This window comes from Humulus lupulus, chromosome 2, assembly GCF_963169125.1.
Source record: "Humulus lupulus chromosome 2, drHumLupu1.1, whole genome shotgun sequence".
NCBI classification, from domain to species: Eukaryota; Viridiplantae; Streptophyta; class Magnoliopsida; order Rosales; family Cannabaceae; genus Humulus; species Humulus lupulus.
Window position 1 is genome coordinate 10,475,143 of NC_084794.1, and position 18,867 is coordinate 10,494,009.

At 35.9% G+C, this 18,867-nt stretch overlaps 2 protein-coding genes across 4 annotated transcripts; one reads left to right on the top strand and one right to left on the bottom strand.

Annotated features, from left to right (window-relative positions):
* Positions 1-2,609: 2,609 nt before the first annotated feature.
* LOC133817250 (WD repeat-containing protein 26 homolog) lies at positions 2,610-7,339 on the bottom strand. Of its 2 annotated transcripts, none has more exons than XM_062249711.1 (5): positions 7,198-7,339; positions 5,006-5,896; positions 4,476-4,577; positions 3,366-3,995; positions 2,610-3,044 (listed from the first exon to the last, which is right to left on the bottom strand). In XM_062249711.1, the coding sequence occupies exons 2-5, from the start codon at positions 5,792-5,794 to the stop codon at positions 2,802-2,804; spliced, it is 1,764 nt and encodes a 587-aa protein (XP_062105695.1). In that variant the 5' UTR covers positions 5,795-5,896; positions 7,198-7,339; the 3' UTR covers positions 2,610-2,801. The 2 variants fall into 2 exon arrangements, with proteins under 2 accessions (XP_062105695.1, XP_062105696.1); XM_062249712.1 differs by lacking the exon at positions 7,198-7,339 and adding an exon at positions 6,868-7,080.
* A 1,180-nt stretch (positions 7,340-8,519) lies between these two features.
* On the top strand, positions 8,520-18,630 carry LOC133817248 (DExH-box ATP-dependent RNA helicase DExH6-like). Of its 2 annotated transcripts, XM_062249708.1 has the most exons (14): positions 8,520-8,808; positions 9,278-9,368; positions 9,513-9,819; positions 9,927-10,001; positions 10,445-10,489; positions 11,324-11,414; positions 11,534-11,592; positions 12,717-12,869; positions 13,298-13,350; positions 13,749-13,782; positions 13,923-14,012; positions 14,115-15,119; positions 16,027-17,088; positions 17,205-18,630. In XM_062249708.1, exons 1-14 carry the CDS (start codon positions 8,679-8,681, stop codon positions 17,454-17,456), a joined length of 3,447 nt encoding a protein of 1,148 aa, XP_062105692.1. In that variant the 5' UTR covers positions 8,520-8,678; the 3' UTR covers positions 17,457-18,630. The 2 variants fall into 2 exon arrangements, with proteins under 2 accessions (XP_062105692.1, XP_062105694.1); XM_062249710.1 differs by lacking the exon at positions 8,520-8,808 and having other exon boundaries at positions 9,614-9,819.
* The last annotated feature ends 237 nt before the right edge of the window (positions 18,631-18,867 follow it).

Genomic DNA, 18,867 nt, shown 5'->3' on the forward strand with positions numbered 1-18,867 from the left:
CGAGGGTCGAGGCATAGCGATTCTAGGGAAGATTAGAAGCTTATTAGCCAGAGGATTTAGTTGGGAAACAACTCAATCAGAGGTAATCCAAGTTTTAAGTTCTAAGTTTTTAAAGTTTTAAGCTTGAATTAGATTTTGTGTTTTGATGAGTTTTTGAATGAATTGAAGCTTGGGTTTTGTTGGTTTTGGATCATGGGGATGTTTGGGAACTTTGATTTTGGGATTTGGGGATGTTTGGATAGGTTTTTGGAAGGTTTTTAAATGGAGAAAACGAGGGAAAATGGCTGGTTTGTGGTTGGGCTGCGGCCCAGGCTCAATGAAGAAGGTGGAGGTTGCTGATGGGCTGTTAGAGCCGCGACGCTAGGTGGCGCGCCGCAGCGCTAAGTTCAGGCAGAGAAGGGTTCTGCCTCTGTTTGGAGGCGGGCCGCGGCGTTAAAGGGCATTTTTTCCCATATTTGGTTTTTAGTCGTGGGAACTTAACTCTAAGGGCCTAGGATCGTTCCTACTACCCTGTTGAGTAGGATTCGACTTCCCAGAGGCTAGGTTTGGGTTTGGAAGTATTTATTTACTCATTTTGATGAGGTTTTATATTATGGTTGTGACTAAGTTATCACTAGAGGCTTGGAATCAGGATTGTGCTTGTGGCTCGTTTATTGGTAACCTGTGCTTGGACCAAAGGTAAGAAAACTGCACCCTATATATATGACATGCGTGGTTGTTATTGAGGCATGTCGAGTGTTTAAATGTGATGCATGTGATACATGAGAAACATGTGGTTAGGACATACCATGAATGTTAAATGTGAGATTGATCAGAGCTTGATTCTCTGTATTTGTGCATGATTCTAATTATGCTAGCAATTGTTAAGTAAGCATGTTGAATGCCCTGTATTTGGATATTTGACATATGATATATGCCTGGTAGCATTTCTTACTTGTGCGTGTTACTGACCTAAGATTCAGAAGCGACATAAGTGTCATGAACGCAGAGCCGATAAAAGATTAATGCTGGACCAACCCTAAGTTCGATGAACATCGACATTGAATGACTCATACAGAGCATTAATGCCAGACCGACCCTAAGTTCGATGAAAATTATAATCGCTTGTCTAGTCTATGACTAGTTACTCAGAGTCAGGGCCAAAGGCCTAGGTGACTGTTTTGTCACATGGCTAAGGGAGCGGTACCTACAGTAGTGACTCTATGGTCACTCGGTAGGTTTATGTTGGTGACTATTTCATCAAATACCTATCTTGTTTAAGCTACTGAAAGGATCACTTATTTGTAAAGCCCAGGTGACCGTATCGTCATGGGGTTAGTGGGAACGGAACTTACCTTAGTGACTTTTACACTTGTCACTCTTCTATTTAGGGCTATAAGCCCAGCATGGTTACCGGAACCACCAATGTCAAATCACTTATCTGATTAGGATAGACTTGATAGTCATCCATTCAGGAGGGCAGGATTCCTTATCCTGGATACCCATCATTATCAGAACTTATTTGTATGCGTGGTTAAGGCTATTATTGCTAGGCATGCACGTTATGACTTGATGACATGTTATTACTATTCATGAGCATATTGAGTTTTCTTGTTGGGCTTCGGCTCACGGGTGCTATGTGGTGCAGGTAAAGGCAAAAGAAAGTTGGACCATCCTTGAGTTGGAAAGCTTGCGTGACGATGTATACATATGCAGCTGCTCAACCACCACGACCAATGGTTGAAAGAGGAACTATGATTAAACCCTATTTTGCTGCTTAGATCGGCTGGTTGTAAATATTTTCTTATAATAAACCTTTAAATTATATTTTTTGGATCCCAATGTATACGGTAAACGTTTTAGTGAAATGTTATATCTTAACCAAAAATTTTAATCCCTAAACTGCTAATCATACTTAGTTACTCGATTATGGCTAAATGACTCGATTAGCGAGTTTAGCACTGTTTAAAATGCACACCGTAACGGTCCCTGGAGTTTAGGGCGTTACAATTTGGTATTAGAGCGAGTCAAGGTTTATGGGTTCCTGAAGACAAGCTGGGCATGTACACTCATCACTGAAGATAGTTTTACTCAGTGAATGGTAACTATTTATGTAGTTATGTGCTTAACTGCTTAAATAAAATATAAATACTTTACCTGCACATTGTATTAAGGAGCATGAGATTCTGATAGAGCCTAGTTCTTGACTATATGATTAAATGCTCCATGAACATATATGAATGTGATTATATGATTACCTGCTCCATGAATATATATAAATGTAATATTTTCATGCTAGAGTTGGAGGCATGATATGTATGTTGGAAGAGCAGGATTATGAATAATATATGAATGGCATGGGCATGTTCCTTAGCACTGCAGTGATTGATAAATAAGTTAACAGTTTGGCAATAAATATGATTTTACCTTTCTGGAAAATTGGTGATACATTGGAGAAGTCTAGATGCATGCTAGATTCTAGAATTCATTGAAGCTAACTGACAAATAATTTATATTTTGTCTTCCAATAATTTTTTTTATATATATAAATTTTAAAATATATATTATGAATAAGAATAGGCATTTTAAAGGTGCCTCTGAAATTCAAGTGTTTCACGAGGAAAGAAAAATTGAAAATTAAAAGAGTAAACTTATTATCATTAAATTGCTACATAGCCCACAAAGCTTGTTTGATATGAATGTCTGATTTTCAGTTTTTTTTCTTTTGACAATGATAAAAGTATTTACATAAAAAGGAAGAAAGAAAGCAATGGTCAGAGAAAGAAATAGTAACCAAATATATGCTTTTCTTAGACCTCAATTCAAGTTTTTCCGTTGCTATAATGGACACCATTGCTGTGTGCAGCAGTAGTAGCAGCAGCACCACCACCACCACGCTTCACATTTTGAGCGTTTAAGCCGCCCCATATCCGGATTGTGCGGTCATCACTAGCCGAGGCTAACATGTGAGGATTTACAGGATTCCAACTTACACAGTTAACAGCTCCAGAATGGCCAGGTAATGCCTCTATGAGCTCTCTTGTTACTCTGTGCCAGATATAAACCTGCAAGAACAATCTATTAGCATGTGGCCAAACAATCTTTAATGCCAAAGTTTTGCATTGTGTTATTGTCTATGTGATTTAAGAAAGTAGTTAACATGGATGATCTGATTCTGCTGCAGCTAGAAAAAGTTTCTGCTCTCAAAGAAAAGGGTTACAGAAAGTGTAATAGCCAAGGTGCCTATAATACTTGACACCATGCATAAGAAAATGCATGCAAACGAGTTGATTCATAGGTGAAATGGTTTGCCTCAGGCTCAAAAGGACAAATATATATAAGTAAGAAATTTGAACACAGAAAGATGAGGAAAACCAATTAACTACCTGTGAATCCTCACTACCACTAGCAATAAAAGCTTGCTCGATTCCACCGAAACAAGACCTAATAATAAACCGACTGCGTTTATGACCTGTATACTTGGCAACAAGCTTTACATCTCCTTGTATGTTCCAAAGATGGATTTCTTGGTTCAGAAGATTAACCAACAAATGTTTATTGTCCTTCGATAATGAAAACGAGGTTATAGTTTGATCTTCTTCAATCCATCTCTCAACTTTAGCCTCCCTGTCAAGAAGTAGTATTTCATTTTCTTTACTAATACTAATAACCTGCTTCCCATCACTTGTTATTTCCAGATCAGAGATCCTTAGAGTTCTTTGCCCTTTCCAACACTCCAGTTCCTTCCCATCTAATCCCCACATGCAGATACTCTTGTCATTGACACCAGAGAATATCCATTTTCCATCTGGAAACCATCCACAAGACACTAGGCCAAGACCAGGTTTTTCATAAACATGGAGGCATTCACCAGAAGCAACATCCCAACGCCTGACAGCTTCCTCCACACCACACGTGAGCAGCTGACAGTTATCGGGGCTCCATGAAACCGAGGACACAGGTTTCTGGTGACCGGACAATTTATGCTTTAATGAAAGTCCACCATTCACATCAACCTAAAAAGAAACATAAAGGTCTGAACTTAATCCATAAGTAGATATTTAAGCTTCCAAATCAGATATATATATATAATGTATCATATAAGAATTACTTAAACACTGAGGGAAGGTAAAGTTAATGACAAGAGATACATCACTATTAGCAAATAATAGAGATACATTCACGGAATCACAAACCATTAGCAAATAAAACATTCACGGAATCGAAATTAGCATAAATCCTATTATGAGAGAGGAAAAAGGAAAAAAAACATTAAAGGATCTTACCATTCTCTCTCTCTCTCTCTCAAAGATGCCATTCTTTCAAGCAATAGTTCTTCATTTTCCTCACTTTATGAACATTCATATAATATTTGTTCCGAGTAGTCAAATACAATGATACATACACTCAAAGTTCTTATCAATAACAAAGAAGAAAAAACAACACTAGAAGGCAAGAGGAAGTTGATTGCAAAAAGTTTTATACTGACTCTTTACCTCCCAAATGATAGCAGATCGATCATTCGATGATGAGGCTAAGTATTTCCCATTATGCGAAAATTGTAGAAACCACACTTCATCACTGTGTGCTTGTAATATCTGTTTCAACGCAAGCAGCATAAGATATCTGAACCGACTATTCCAGTGATATTTAAAACCAAATTCCAATCTTAATAAATGGAAGAATGCGTGAGATAATTAAACTCTGAATAATAAGAATAATTGAAATGAAACAAATTAATGAGTAGCAGAAACATGATAAAGTATCTCAAAACCATTGCACCAAAAAGAGAAGAAAAGGGATCAAATAAAGAATGATTAAATGGAAATCAACAGAGAGAGGGGGAGGAAAAGCAGGTCAACTAAGATCATACAGTTAACTTTTTAAGTGCAACATTGTCAAATCTCAAATCTTATTTGGTCCTAATACTGATAGTTCCCCGTTTAGAAATTCCAGACAACATTAACAAACACTACATATTTGTAGGTGCAAAGATAACAATAAAAAATCAGTAAACTTTTCTAACCTGTAGAGTTCGAGAAGGAATTTGATCGATCCCACACCTATGATCAGTATACAACGACATTTGTTCATTCACTGAATTGTGAAAAAAGCAAGCATCTTTTTGCAAAACAAGAGCCTGTTCAACAAGATGTTCCAATCGCCTTTCAGGTATCATAATTGTTGGGGGAAGCAGTTCCTGCAATTCTTCTAGAAGCTTTGTTCGAGACTTGAGCCTAACATTATCTTGAGCATGAGAACCTGAAAATGAAGGAGCAACTAAGCACGAAGAAAGCTCATGAACTCTACGGCCATTAGTGCAAAGAGGTGCAATCTCAGTCCTCAATGTCCTCAATGCATCCATGAATTTGTCCTCCTCCAAAAGTTCAAAAAACTTTTGCTCCAGAATCAGAAAGGAGGCTGATTTAATGATTCTTTCTTCCAGTTCACTAATTTTGTGCAATGTATTCACACTTCCATTCCAATTTCCATCAAGGACTTGCTGCATAAACAGATTTACAACAGCAGAATGCAAAGATATTCCAGACTCTTCCTCTAAGTGAGCACCACTTTTCTTGTAACCAAGAGAATATAAGGCCTTGGCTATTATCCGGACAAATTCCACCCTCTTAATGACACCTTTGGAACCAACAACCTCATCGTCCCCTGCAGATGGTAGGGGCCGAGCCATCATGTCTCTTGAAGAGCCAGCTATGGGGTCTATAAGAGATGTGCCGTTGGAAAGACTTCTCCGTTCTCCAAAGGATAATTTCACGCGTTTTGTCGCTGGTTCTTCATCCTCTACACCTCCCATGAAATGCGCCCCTCAGCCCATATATTACTAAATGGGTAGAAACAGGAAGAGTGGAAGGATGATATTTCAGAAATGGCTATGAAATCAGAACAGAAAGACACCCTGAAAAAAATAATAGAATGGAATGATCATAAAGTTCCCAGTTTTCTAGAGAGGCCAACGAAGAGGTAGCTTGAACAGTAACCAACACTTTCTGATCTTCGTTCACAAGCAAAATCATATATAAATGAAAACTTGATTTGGTTATCTAAAACAACAGACATAAAGACAACAAACATTCCAGCATGAACAAATTGTGGAAGAAAAAACTCGAGTGCGTGCCAAGACAGAACTCATAAGCATTAACTCATGCAATTCACAAACTCTTTAAGAGAAGTTGCAATCAAAAACAAGTATAGACAGGCTACTCAAGTCAAACAACAAACTTGGGTGCGATTTCAGCACATCATATTCCTAATTCTGGAGTCAACTAAACCTATCCCACAAAAACCTATTCAGATTCCAAATCATGAGAAACAATTACTACTTAGATGAATGATCTGCACTCTATGAAGCATAATGTACATCATCAGTACATGAATTAACAAGCAATTTACACATGAAACCTAAGAAACTTACACAATTCATTAACATTAGTGACAATCAACATTAACAGCTATGCCACATAAGGGTAAATATACCAACACACATATACATATTAAATCATAGAGAGGAAGCAACAAAGATAAATTATTTTTAATAACAATAGTACACAATCCTAAACAAACAATTAACTAAAACCCACATCAGAAACAAACAATAAATAAAGAATCCAGCTAATCAAGCAATTAAAAACCAATAATTTAGCATAAAACAGACAAAAAAAAAATCCAATCAGAACATTAAATCTGGAGTAAAAATCTATGTTAAGTTGCAAGAACACATAAAAAGGTACTTTAAAATGAAAAGAAAACGGAAACCCCAAAATTATAATGTGTTCAGCAAAAAGTAAAGCAAATCAAACAAATAAAGAAAATAATCAAATCAACCCATTTTTCAGTAGTTGCAATAAAATAAATAAAATAAAATGATACCCAGAAAGCGATTGTGTTTTGGGAAACGAGTCCGATCAAAAGGCAAGAAGAACTCCAAGAACAAAAAAGATGGAGAATCGAACAATCAACAATGGTCAAGATGAACAAAAGGATTTGGACCAAGAGGTAAGGGCTTTATTGTGGGCACATGGGAAGTAATAAAGGTGAGCAGACACCAGATTAGATGATTAAAAAAAAAGTGAAAAAATTAAGGAAATGAAAAATAATTATTTATAAATAATAATAATAATAATAATAATAATATGGTATAGGAGTCCTACTATATAATCAATTAGTATCCAAAGGAATGAAGAAGAGCATTTGGAATACCTTTGTGGGTAGAACAGCACAACACAACTAAGTGAGTTCTCTTTGCGTGGAGGAAACCAACTCAGTGTGGGGTTATGTAGATTGTTGAGGGAGGAGGAGATGTTCAGATGGGTTTCTCTCTCTATCTCTTCTATTTCTCTGTGATTTCTTGTAATTGGGCTTTCAGTTGGGCTGGGCTTTTTTTAATCTTCGGGCCTTTAGATCTTATTGGGCTGTAGGCTCTTTCGTTCCAAGCCCAACCCAAGTCACAAGCGGGTCGGATGACATCACATCAGAAATAGTCAAAAAGAGCTTGAAATTTAGGATATGCTTTGTAAGGGAATTATTCTTTCCCTTACAAGAAGGATGACTATCAATCGAAAGCTTTTTTTACCATAAGATGCTTTATTCTCCAAATACCCGTTGCTACCAATTGCCACTTTTCTTTTCTCAAGTAGATATGACTTAAGAAAATAAAAAGTTAATTTGAGAAAATAATTTTTTTTCAAGATAAGAATATTGGACATAGGGATGGAAAGAGGGTGGGAAATTGGCTCATACCCCATCTCCACTAATAATTTTAATCTCGTTCCCTTTCACATTCCCACATATTTCCGATTAGAGCGGGACGGGGCGAGTAATTCTCATTGAGGTGGGGAATCCTTACAAATACTTATTTATTTAAAAGAAAATAAATTAGCTAAAATTAATTTATATTACATCATATTAATCAGTCAAAATATTTAATATTGTCCAAAATAAAATTAAAATCTTTTAAAAATTACTAATATGCTATAGAATTACATAAAGAAACATACAAAATAAATAAAAAAGATAAATGGGCCTCCAGGGCAAGGAGTGCTATCACATTCCTGCCTTATTTAACAATTATGGATAAAAAATGACGTTCCTGCTCCGTTCTTTATTTAGGCAAAGAATCTCCACCCTATTAAAAGCGAATCACGCCGTTTTCCTATAGGGAAAATTTTCATCCTTAATTAAAAATATAAAATTTAAATATAATTTATCAAATACATAATTATATTCATCGGGATAGATGTAATTATCACATCAATTAATTAATCATACAATATCTTCTACTTGTATATATTTTTATTTTCACATCTTTCTCAACAAGAAAGGCATGTGGGGTATGGTACAATCGACTTGGGTAGCAAGTTTTAGGTCCTTCGATGGATTAAATATACTTACAAACAAACAAGAAGGTATTCTCGATCATAAACGACATACAGTTGAGGAAACGACAGCAAGCTTTCAGAATTCAAAACGACATGTCGTTTAAAATTGAAGGAAAATATTTCCCCAAAATATAAATCGCAGAGAGACGGAGGTGTATGGTTATTGTATAGGTTAAGGAGGGAGAGAGAAAAGGAAGAAAAAGAAAGAAGCTTAAAGAGTAGAACGAACTCTCTTCAAACACAAGAACTACAGAGCACTGAACTGAGGACAACCCTAGAAGAAGAAGAAGACAGGAGTGGGAAATGGGGAAGAATAAGAATAAGGATAAAGCCACAAGTACGGGGAGGAACAAGAAAAAATCTCCCATTGCTGAAGAAACTAGGATCCGGCTAATGCGGGCATTACACGACTTCCAATCCTCCAAAGCCACAGGTGAACGTTTTTTTGATTAAGTGGGGAGGGAAACGTATTGTGATTTTTTGTTTGGTTGCTGAGAAAACTGAAAACAGTAGACAGAAACTTTATATTTTGCTTTTCACTATATGTGTGCTATTGTTATTTGTGTAAGGTTTCTTTTTTGGTTGTGCTTTGAATTCGGATTTGGAATTTGGTATCTTCATGTTGGCTTGGCACTAGAATAGGAATGATATGAACTGCTTTTTAAACTGTGTAGGAAATTGCCAATCCATTCTCGAGAATAATAACAGAATATTTTCTTGGATTGGTGAAGGACTGGTTCTCTTTTCTTGTTATTCTTGTTTAGGTTTATTGAACTGATAAAAGACCATTCATTTGATTATGCTTTGGACTGATGAATGAACTGCATTTCTCATACTCCCTTTTCTTCTTCGTTTTTTCTTTCTTTTAAAATGTATATATTAATCTGTGAATTTTTATGCAGTATATACATTTGAGCCTCAGCTGTCAAACCACGAACGAGCTCTAGTGCACGAATCATGCAGAAAAATGGGCATGAAATCCAAGAGTACTGGGTGAGTGCTGACTATACTTGGCTTGGTAGACGTGTAGCAAGTTGTTATATATATGAATTTAAAGAGAACAATTATATGCTTTCTTATCTATAAGCTCAATACCTCTATCCTCTCCTAATATAAATGCATATGAATCTTGGGTAGGAGTGGGGCTCAACGCCGCATTTCTGTTTACAAAGCTAAAAAGAAGAATGATGCGAAGGTTCAGAGTCTCACTGTTGTGAAATTTTCTGAGGAATCAAAAGAAGCATTGCAAGATCTTTTTATGCGGTATCCACCTGTTGATGGGGAAGAGGGGAAAGAATTGATTGGGAGAACTAGTGAAAAAGTTGGCAAGTCGCGTCGTAAGGCGGATGATATTTTCCGTAGGCCATCAGTGAGCAAGGCGGATTTTGCACAGAAGGTTGAATCACTTGCTTCTAGAATAAAGAATGTTGCAGCGTTGGCACAGGTTTTAATGACTTATCAGATTTTCTACCTTTATTATCATTCTTACATATATGTAGATTAAAGTTTTGGGTACTTTGTGTTAAGGATTCTGTAATTTCATCCGTGCAGCTTACTAAAGAAAGGTTCAAACTTCCAATTGCTTCTTTTAAAGATATGATTACAACAACGATTGAATCTCACCAGGTTATACTTGCGTCCTTGTGATTTACTTTGTACTCTTTTTTTTCTTCTCATTCCCTCATTATAGATTGCAGCTGAACTGTCTACTCATTCCCTCATTATAGATTGCAGCAGAACTGTCTACTCATTCCCTCGTTATAGATTGCAGCAGAACTGTCTACTCATTCCCTCATTATAGATTGCAGCAGAACTGTCTACTCATTCCCTCATTATAGATTGCAGTTTCATGCATTTTAAGTTAGTAGTCCAGAATATTAGTTAGGCACAATATAACACATGTTTCTTTGTATGCTGCATAAAAAAAGGATCATTCTTATGGTGAGTTTTGCGCTCATTACCAAAACTCATTATTGTCTTCTTCTTTTTAGGGCAAGTGCTGTGATTTAGATTTATGCATTTTCATTACAGTACATGTGATTTTCCGTTTATTCTCTCTTTTCAAGCAGGTAGTTCTTGTATCTGGTGAGACAGGGTGTGGGAAGACTACGCAGGTTCTGATTTCACTGCTTTGATTTTTTTTTCTTAACATGCTTTTGACCTATATTAAAAAAAACCATTGATCTCATTAAATACTTGATATAAACCATTGATTATCGTTGTAGTATTCATTAATATTGATGTAATGATGTAAATAAGAATTTTCAGTAATTAAGACATATTTGTCTTTTTGTTGTTAAGTAGGACAGGTATATGAATATATATGTGGAATAATGCTATTGTAATGATGAAAATAAGGCTGCAAAAACTTGTCAAACCCTTTGGCATTTATGTTCTGAACTAAACCAAAGTTGCTTGTTAGAAGAGAAACCTACTGATGCTTCAGCAAATTAGTTAGGCTGCCTTTTCCTTTGTTCTAAACTTTGCATACACTTTGGGCTTTTGTGTTGTCATTATTCGTTCAAGTTCTTGCTTACGAAGCTACCGCAAAATTCGAACCCTTGTTTTTGTTGGATGTTAGATTACTGTTTATGTTATTGTTTTGTTTTGTTTTTTTTTTTAATAAGAGATTGGTATTTTGTTTATAATTCTACTTGCATCGCATTTTATCTAGTTAGTGCAACAATGATTATGCAAAGTGGCTGTAAAGAGTTGTAGTTTGGAAAAAGGTGTATGGGATTTTGGAATTGTGGGGTTTGCTTTTCTGTTATCAGGCTCATTCGTCATTGATATAAACCCAAATTTCACCTTTCTTTTTAGTCAAAGATGAGGCTGCTCATTTTAATTCGCCTGAATTTGAATCTGACTATACTCAAGTATGCCCTTGTCGGATATATTGCTGTCTATAGTCAAGTTTTTTAAAATCTTTATTTTCTTTTATTGTATAGGTTCCCCAATTTCTTTTGGACTATATGTGGGGCAAGGGTGAAGCTTGTAAAATAGTGTGTACACAACCTCGACGTATCTCTGCCATGTCAGGTTTATTTTTCAACTTTATTACCTATACTTTCTAGTTAGTGTTAAGATTTTTTCCTCTTTTCTTTTACATTTTCAGCTGTACAATGTTCTGAGCTTTTTTATATTTTTTTTATATCTAGTTGCTGAGAGAATCTCTTCCGAAAGAGGACAAAATATTGGCGAGGATATTGGATACAAGGTAATAGTGTTTGTGATTGTCTTGATGGACTAGTTTGCTCTTTCTTAGTCGCAAATTGAAGAAAACTATTGGAAAGAAATCGTGGTTAATATTAAAACTAGAGGATCTTTTATAAGAAGCTTTATAAATTTTTTTTACTATGCACCCAAAAAATCTGATATATGAGAAGGAACAGTAAAGTTTGAGATTGGGAGTCATCACCAATAAATGATCACTTTTGGTAAATGACAATACACTTTTCTCTAGTATGTAGGGCCACTTCATCAGGTGCATATATATATATATATATATTTTTTTTTTCTGTGCACGGATACATATATTATCACAAATATATATATATATGTATAAATATAAATGCATTATATGAATTCTTGATTGGTTACTTATATTTTGAAACCCAAATCCTTAAATAGCATCTAAAAATGAAAATGTCAAAATATAATTTTCTCTCTGCCCAACCATCTTTGGACCAAAACACAAAAATAATTTTTTATCAAGATCAATTGCTGTCTTCTTCCACCTTCAAGGACTTGATACCCAACAAGCTCACTCATTACTCAACGTTTCTCACAGACTGGTCCATCACTGATGTTGAGTGAATGTACTTTTTTTATTTTTTCTTCTTTAGGTAAAAAAAGTACATTCATGAGGTTTTGTATCTTATTGACAAGAATGAGCCAGGACCTTACCATGATTTTGGTGTAAAATGAGGCCACGATAACGATGTGAATGGGGATTTGGGAAAGTGATGGATGGGTTTGTGAGAAATGACCCCTAAACTAATTAGCTAACAAAAAATATATTATTAATAGATAGTGAAATATAGATTTTATCAAGGAAAATAATATCTTAATTAGTTAAAATCCATCCAAATAAGTGTTAAAAATAATTCCCTAAAGTTTTTTTTATCATTAAGTGTTACGAGTCACATTTTTCAAAATTTATTTTCAACTAGTAATTATGAATTCTTATTTCCAATGCACGCTATCCAGAAAATTATATTTTTAGATTACAAATTAATCAATTCCTTAATTTTCCGTATTTCTTAATATGTACTAGTTGCTAAACATATATGCATAGTGCTCTTACTGTCTTACTGATATGTATCTTTCTGGCATTGTTAGATACGATTAGAAAGTAAAGGTGGGAGGCACTCGTCAATTGTATTCTGCACAAATGGGATTTTATCGAGGATTCTAGTTTCTAATGGTGTCAACACCCAAGCAACAATGGGACGTAAAAACCAAGAGATCTCTGAGATTACTCACATTATTGTGGTACTATTCGTGCTTAATGTGTAGATTCTTTCTTTCAATGACTTTCCCTGATCTATGTTAAGGTTCATTTTTATTAAATTTCAGGAAAATATCTGTAGAATTAGTTTGATGTGACTAGTAAGGCAACCTATTAATTTCTGATATGTTGAAGGTAAGATGAAAATATTGAGGGTTCTATAAGGGTTCAGAATTATCAATATCTGTTTGTGTAGGTGGTGGTGAGGTGAGGGTATTATCTATTATGATATGCTAACTATTTGTAAGAACCTGTATATGGTCTCCATATTTGTATCCAACTTTTAAATTTTACTTGTTTATTGGATGAGATTTTCAGTGTATTATTGGATGGTCTCCATATTTTACTTGCTTATGGTCTGGTTAAATATATAAGGATTAATGTGGTATTAATCTAAACTTCCCTTTGCTAGGATGAAATTCATGAACGGGATCGCTACTCTGATTTCATGCTTGCTATTATGAGGTATAAAATACTTGGTAAATGACCTTTAGTTTTCAATTTATTGCTTTATTTAATTAACTATGGGTGTGCATATGATTCTTAATGGTAGAAGCTTATTATTGTAAATAGGAAAGCTATGCTAGAGACACACAAAATTACACCCAAGCGTTACTCTTTAATGTGGCATTTTTTCTAACTATTCATAAATATAGTGCGATGCGACTTTGGAAAAGCTTGATTGGTTACAAAATATGCCACATCATTATGTCTAAATTTGAGTGTAAATTTTGTCACCTCATTTCTCTTATGAGAAACTAGTTATTGTTATTAAGGAGTGAATGTAATATTTTCTTGAGTGGAGGTGTTAATTGATAATCTGATTTTAGAATATTTTCTCTTATTTTTGTGCTCAATTGCAGAGATGTGCTTCCCTCATACCCCCATCTGCGTCTGGTTTGTTCAAATCCTTGTCCTCTAGTTCTATCATTTATGAAATTTAGACCCTGATGATCTTTCTTAGATTTTTTTTATTACTAGCTTTGGTGAGTTTAATATAAAAAATTGACTCTATTGTATGCTTTTGCACCCTACAGATACTGATGAGTGCAACTCTTGATGCTGATCGGTTTTCACAATATTTTGGTGGTTGCCCAATAATTCGTGTTCCTGGGTTCACTTATCCTGTAAAAACTTATAAGACTAATTCCTTTTTTCTTTTCTTTTTTGTTTTAAAAAAAATTATATTGATTTCAGATTCAATATCTTATATATTTCTTCTTGTTTAGGTCAAAACTTACTATTTGGAGGATGTACTTTCTATCCTTCAAGCGGAAGGCAATAATCACCTTGATAATAGTATATTATGTGCTACACGTATAGAATCTGAGTTAATAGAGGAAGATAAGCTTGTTTTAGATGATGCTATTAATTTGGCTTGGTTAAATGATGAGTTTGATCCCCTTCTAGAATTGGTTTCTTCTGAGGGAACCCAAAAAGTGTATAATTACCAGCATTCTGTGAATGGTCTGACTGCATTAATGGTGTTTGCTGGAAAGGGTAGAGTTGGAGATGTCTGCATGCTCCTATCTTTTGGTGCAGACTGCCATCTACGAGGCAAGGATGGAACAACTGCACTCGAATTGGCTGAAAAAGAAGACCAACGAGAAACTGCTGCGATACTAAAACAGCATATGCAAAATTCTCTTTCTAGCTCCTTGGAAGAAAAACAGTTGGTTGACAATTATTTTGCACAAATCAACTCAGAACACACTGATGTTGTTCTCATTGGGAAATTGTTGATGAAAATTTGTACTGATTCAGAAGATGGAGCTATTCTTGTGTTTCTCCCAGGGTGGGATGATATAAATAAAACCCGCGACATATTACTTATGAACCCTTTATTCAAGGATACTTCCAAATTTAATATATTATCTCTTCACTCAATGATTCCATCCCATGAGCAAAAGAAGGTTTTCAAGCGCTCACCTCCTGGTTGCCGTAAAATTGTTCTTTCAACCAATATTGCTGAAACTGCCATAACTATTGATGATGTTGTGTATGTTATAGACAGTGGTAGGATGAAAGAAAAAAGTTACGATCCATATAATAATGTATCGACCCTTCAATCTTCTTGGGTTTCAAAAGCCAGTGCCAGGCAGAGAGAGGGACGTGCAGGTCGCTGTCAGCCTGGGATATGTTATCATCTTTATTCTAAGATTCGAGCAGCAAGTTTACCAGATTTTCAAGTTCCTGAAATTAGGAGGATGCCAATTGAGGAACTTTGTTTGCAGGTACTTATTTTCTTTTTGTATCTTAGCAAACCTGATTGTGTGTGTACTTATTGAATTTCTAAACTAGATTTGTTTGGATGTGATTGATTGTGTGTGTTTTATTTATTTTTTACTGAGTATCAGTAAGAGGGACACGATCTTAAGCGTGAAGGAGCAACGAAAAATAGTGGCCGAACAAGATTGTTTTTTTTTTCTACTAATTGTTTATTATGTGGGCTTGGTGATAGGTGCAAATTTAATTTCATTAAATAATGAAACCAATTATGAGGAGGGCTTAATACTAAGAAGTAGGATCAGAAATGATCTCGTAACAACCACTGTCAGACAAAAACAAAACAAAGTAACATCTTAGCTCAAATCTAAACCATTCTAATACCAAAAAACTTTTCCGTTTTCTGCTAAGGTCTGGGAAAGATATCCCCTCAACATGCGCATATTTCCAAAAAAACTTTCCCATTCTCTGATATATATTTGATTAAATGATGGAGTACCATTCACGAACGGAGGAAATTAAACTGAGAAGTACTTTTCATATTGTTAAATCTCTGACTCAGGGAAAAAAAGGTTTTTGAGTTGCTTGTATTATTTGAAATGCCTTTGCTTGTGATAAAATCATATTTGAAGATTCTTGGTTATCCTTATCTTTTAGTTAAGAGTAACTTACTGGACTGAGTATCACCACTTATTAGATGATATGAAGTAGCATAGAGATTCCGGTTCCACATCTCACCCAAAGGAAAAACAGAGAAACTGTGAAAGCATTTATTAATTCTTACATTGTGTTGTTTTATTTCCTCCCACTTTGTATACGCACACATAAATTGTAATGAACTGCAGTTTGGTGTGTTCTAAGTCTACTACTGTAAAATTTAAATATGTAACTTGAATTTTTGTTTCTTACTTACAGGTGAAGCTGCTTGATTCAGATTGTAAGATAGATGATTTCTTACAGAAGACATTGGATCCTCCAGTTTTCGAGACCATACGAAATGCTATTATTATTCTTCAAGACATTGGAGCTTTGTCGCCTGAAGAGAAACTTACTGAACTTGGAGCAAAGCTAGGTTCCCTCCCTGTTCATCCAGTAACATGCAAGATGCTTTTCTTTGCGGTATTGATGAACTGCCTGGACCCTGCGTTGACTCTGGCATGTGCTGCTGATTACAAAGACCCATTTACTCTTCCCATGTTACCTCATGAAAAGAAAAAAGCTAATGATGCTAAATCTAAGTTTGCTTCAATGTATGGAGGCCATAGTGATCAGCTAGCAGTCGTAGCTGCATTTGAGTGCTGGAAGACTGCAAAGGATAGGCACCAAGAGGCACAATTTTGCGCTCAGAATTTTGTCTCGTCAAGCACCATGTCTATGTTGGCTGGTATGCGGAAACAGCTCCAAAACGAACTTATCCGAAATGGGCTTATTCCTGAGAATATCTCAAGTTGCAGCCTGAATGCCCGTAACCCAGGTATACTCCATGCTGTACTTGTGGCTGGTTTGTATCCTATGGTGGGGAGATTGCTTCCACCTTATCAGTCAAATAATAGGTTATTTGTAAACACTGCCAGTAATGATAAAGTTCGTTTGCACCCTCAATCCGTTAACTCCACATTATCTTTCAAAGAGACTGATAGTCCTCTAGTTATGTATGATGAGATCACTCGAGGAGATGGTGGTATGTTCATCAGGAACTGTACCGTTGTTGGACCATTGCCATTGTTATTTCTTTCAACAGAAATTGCTGTTGCTCCTTTCTTAGATGACGGAGTTGATGATGATGATAACGATGATTTTGGAAGTGACAATGAGAGTGAAGATGAAAGCGACAAAGATGAAGACAAAGTTATGTCATCGCCTGAAAATTCAGTTGTAGTCATAGCGGATCGGTGGCTTTATTTTAAGTCTACAGCACTTGATGTTGCTCAGATATACTTGCTGAGGGAGCGATTATCTGCAGCAATTCTATTCAAGGTGCTATGATTAATCTATAATTGATTAGCTTATTATTGTGTCTTTAAGTTTTCAGCTATTGACTTGAACTAGTTTCGTTTCATGTTTACTAATCTGTGCAATCTTTAACTATGTAGGTTAAAAACCCAAAAACAATGCTGCCTCCAATTCTTCAGGCCTCAGTATATGCCATAGCTTGCACTCTATCTTCCGATGGTCTATATGGGGTCTCATTTTTTAATTCGAGCAACGAAAGAAGCTTGACCAACACACCTAATGGTAGCTCTATTGTGGGTAGGCGTGGTGCACCTACAAACCCTCATGAATCATCATCAAATGGTTCAAAGGGAGATTCACATAAGTACCGGCAACGGAATGGTGCCGGTTAAAGATCTCGTTCTTTAAAGTCTCCATTTGACATTTGCTGTATACCAATAGAATGAGCCAAATTAGGCTATGCTGGAAATATGTGTACTCACCATATGGATATAGGTTGGTGGGGGAAATTTGGGGGAGCTCTTTTGGCCCAATACTTCTAAATTTAAAAAAAAAATTAAAAAAAAAACTCTTCAATGCTTATTCAACTTATATATTGGGAGAAAAAATTGTCTTATATATAGATAATGTGCATGTTCTTATATCCTCACTCGCAAGTATCATTTAAGGAACAAAATATCTGAAATAATTTTTAGTATAAAGCCAAAACCTTATCTAAAAAATTATACTATTATCCCCACTAAAAAAAATCTTGGGATGAGATTGACACGTGGGTCCTAGTTCAAGAACTATAAATTCTGCATTAAAAAAAATGGATTGAAATTCATCAAAAACAAGAAGAAAATGGGAATAATAATAGCAATGAAAGGTCATCCGGGAACAGGGAAGAGCACCTTGGGTGAGTCCATAGCTTCAGCTCTGAAACTTCCTCTCTTAGACAAAGATGACATCAGAGACTGCACTTTCTCTCTCGAACGCTCTCTCTCACCTCACACCTCCTCCTCCTCCGCCGTCTCTTCCCTCCTCAACGACCTCTCCTATTGCGCCACCTGGCAGGTCGCGTCCACCCAGCTCCGCCTCGGCCTCGGCGGCGTCGTCATAGTCTCGCCTCTCTCCCGCCGCGCCCACCTCGATCGCCTCCTTGAACTGGCCTCGTCTCACGCGGCTCGGGTGGTGATTGTCGAGTGTAAGCCCAAGGACGAGGTCGAGTGGCGCCGGCGGCTCGAGCGGCGCGGAGAAGCCGAGGGAGCCAGCTGCTGGCACAAGCCGTCCACGTGGCGAGATATGGAGAAGCTATTGGATGGGTATGCGGGTTGTACGGACTACGACGTGGGTGATGTGCCTAGGATCGTTGTGGATACGACTGCTTCTGTGAGTGTTGATGAGTTGGTTTCCAGTGTGGTCGACTTCATTTGTTCTCATGCTCCTTCTCCTTATCCGGTCGATGAATATTAGTAAATATTATTAATAATTAGAATAAATAAATAGTAAATAAATAAAGGTTAATGTAACTTCTTGGTTTTAACTTATAAATAAAAAGTTAATAACTTTTTGTTATGTAATTAATTTACCTATTTTGGATGATATTAGTGAACGTGGCATTGAAGTGATTCATACTTGAAATTATGAATGAATATGATTCGGCTAATATGGTCACTTTTAAGAGCTAAAGACACAAGACAAGATATGTTGTTCTAAAAATAAGAGAAGTTTGACTTTTTGTTTAAAGTAGGTATTTTCATATGCTATTGTTAGATAATAATAAACTTTTTAAAAAAAAAATTAAAGTGAACGAATCACATA

Coding starts and splice junctions, on each gene's coding strand:
- LOC133817250 (XM_062249711.1), bottom strand. CDS start 5,794: ATGGGAGGTGTAGAGGATGAAGAACCAGCGACAAAACGCGTGAAATTA. Junction 3,996..4,475: donor GATCTGCTATCATTTGGGAG/GTAAAGAGTCAG, acceptor GTTTCTTTTTAG/GTTGATGTGAATGGTGGACT. Junction 3,045..3,365: donor GTGGTAGTGAGGATTCACAG/GTAGTTAATTGG, acceptor TTGTTCTTGCAG/GTTTATATCTGGCACAGAGT.
- LOC133817248 (XM_062249708.1), top strand. CDS start 8,679: ATGGGGAAGAATAAGAATAAGGATAAAGCCACAAGTACGGGGAGGAAC. Junction 10,490..11,323: donor GGTGTGGGAAGACTACGCAG/GTTCTGATTTCA, acceptor TTTATTGTATAG/GTTCCCCAATTTCTTTTGGA. Junction 17,089..17,204: donor CTGCAGCAATTCTATTCAAG/GTGCTATGATTA, acceptor TTAACTATGTAG/GTTAAAAACCCAAAAACAAT.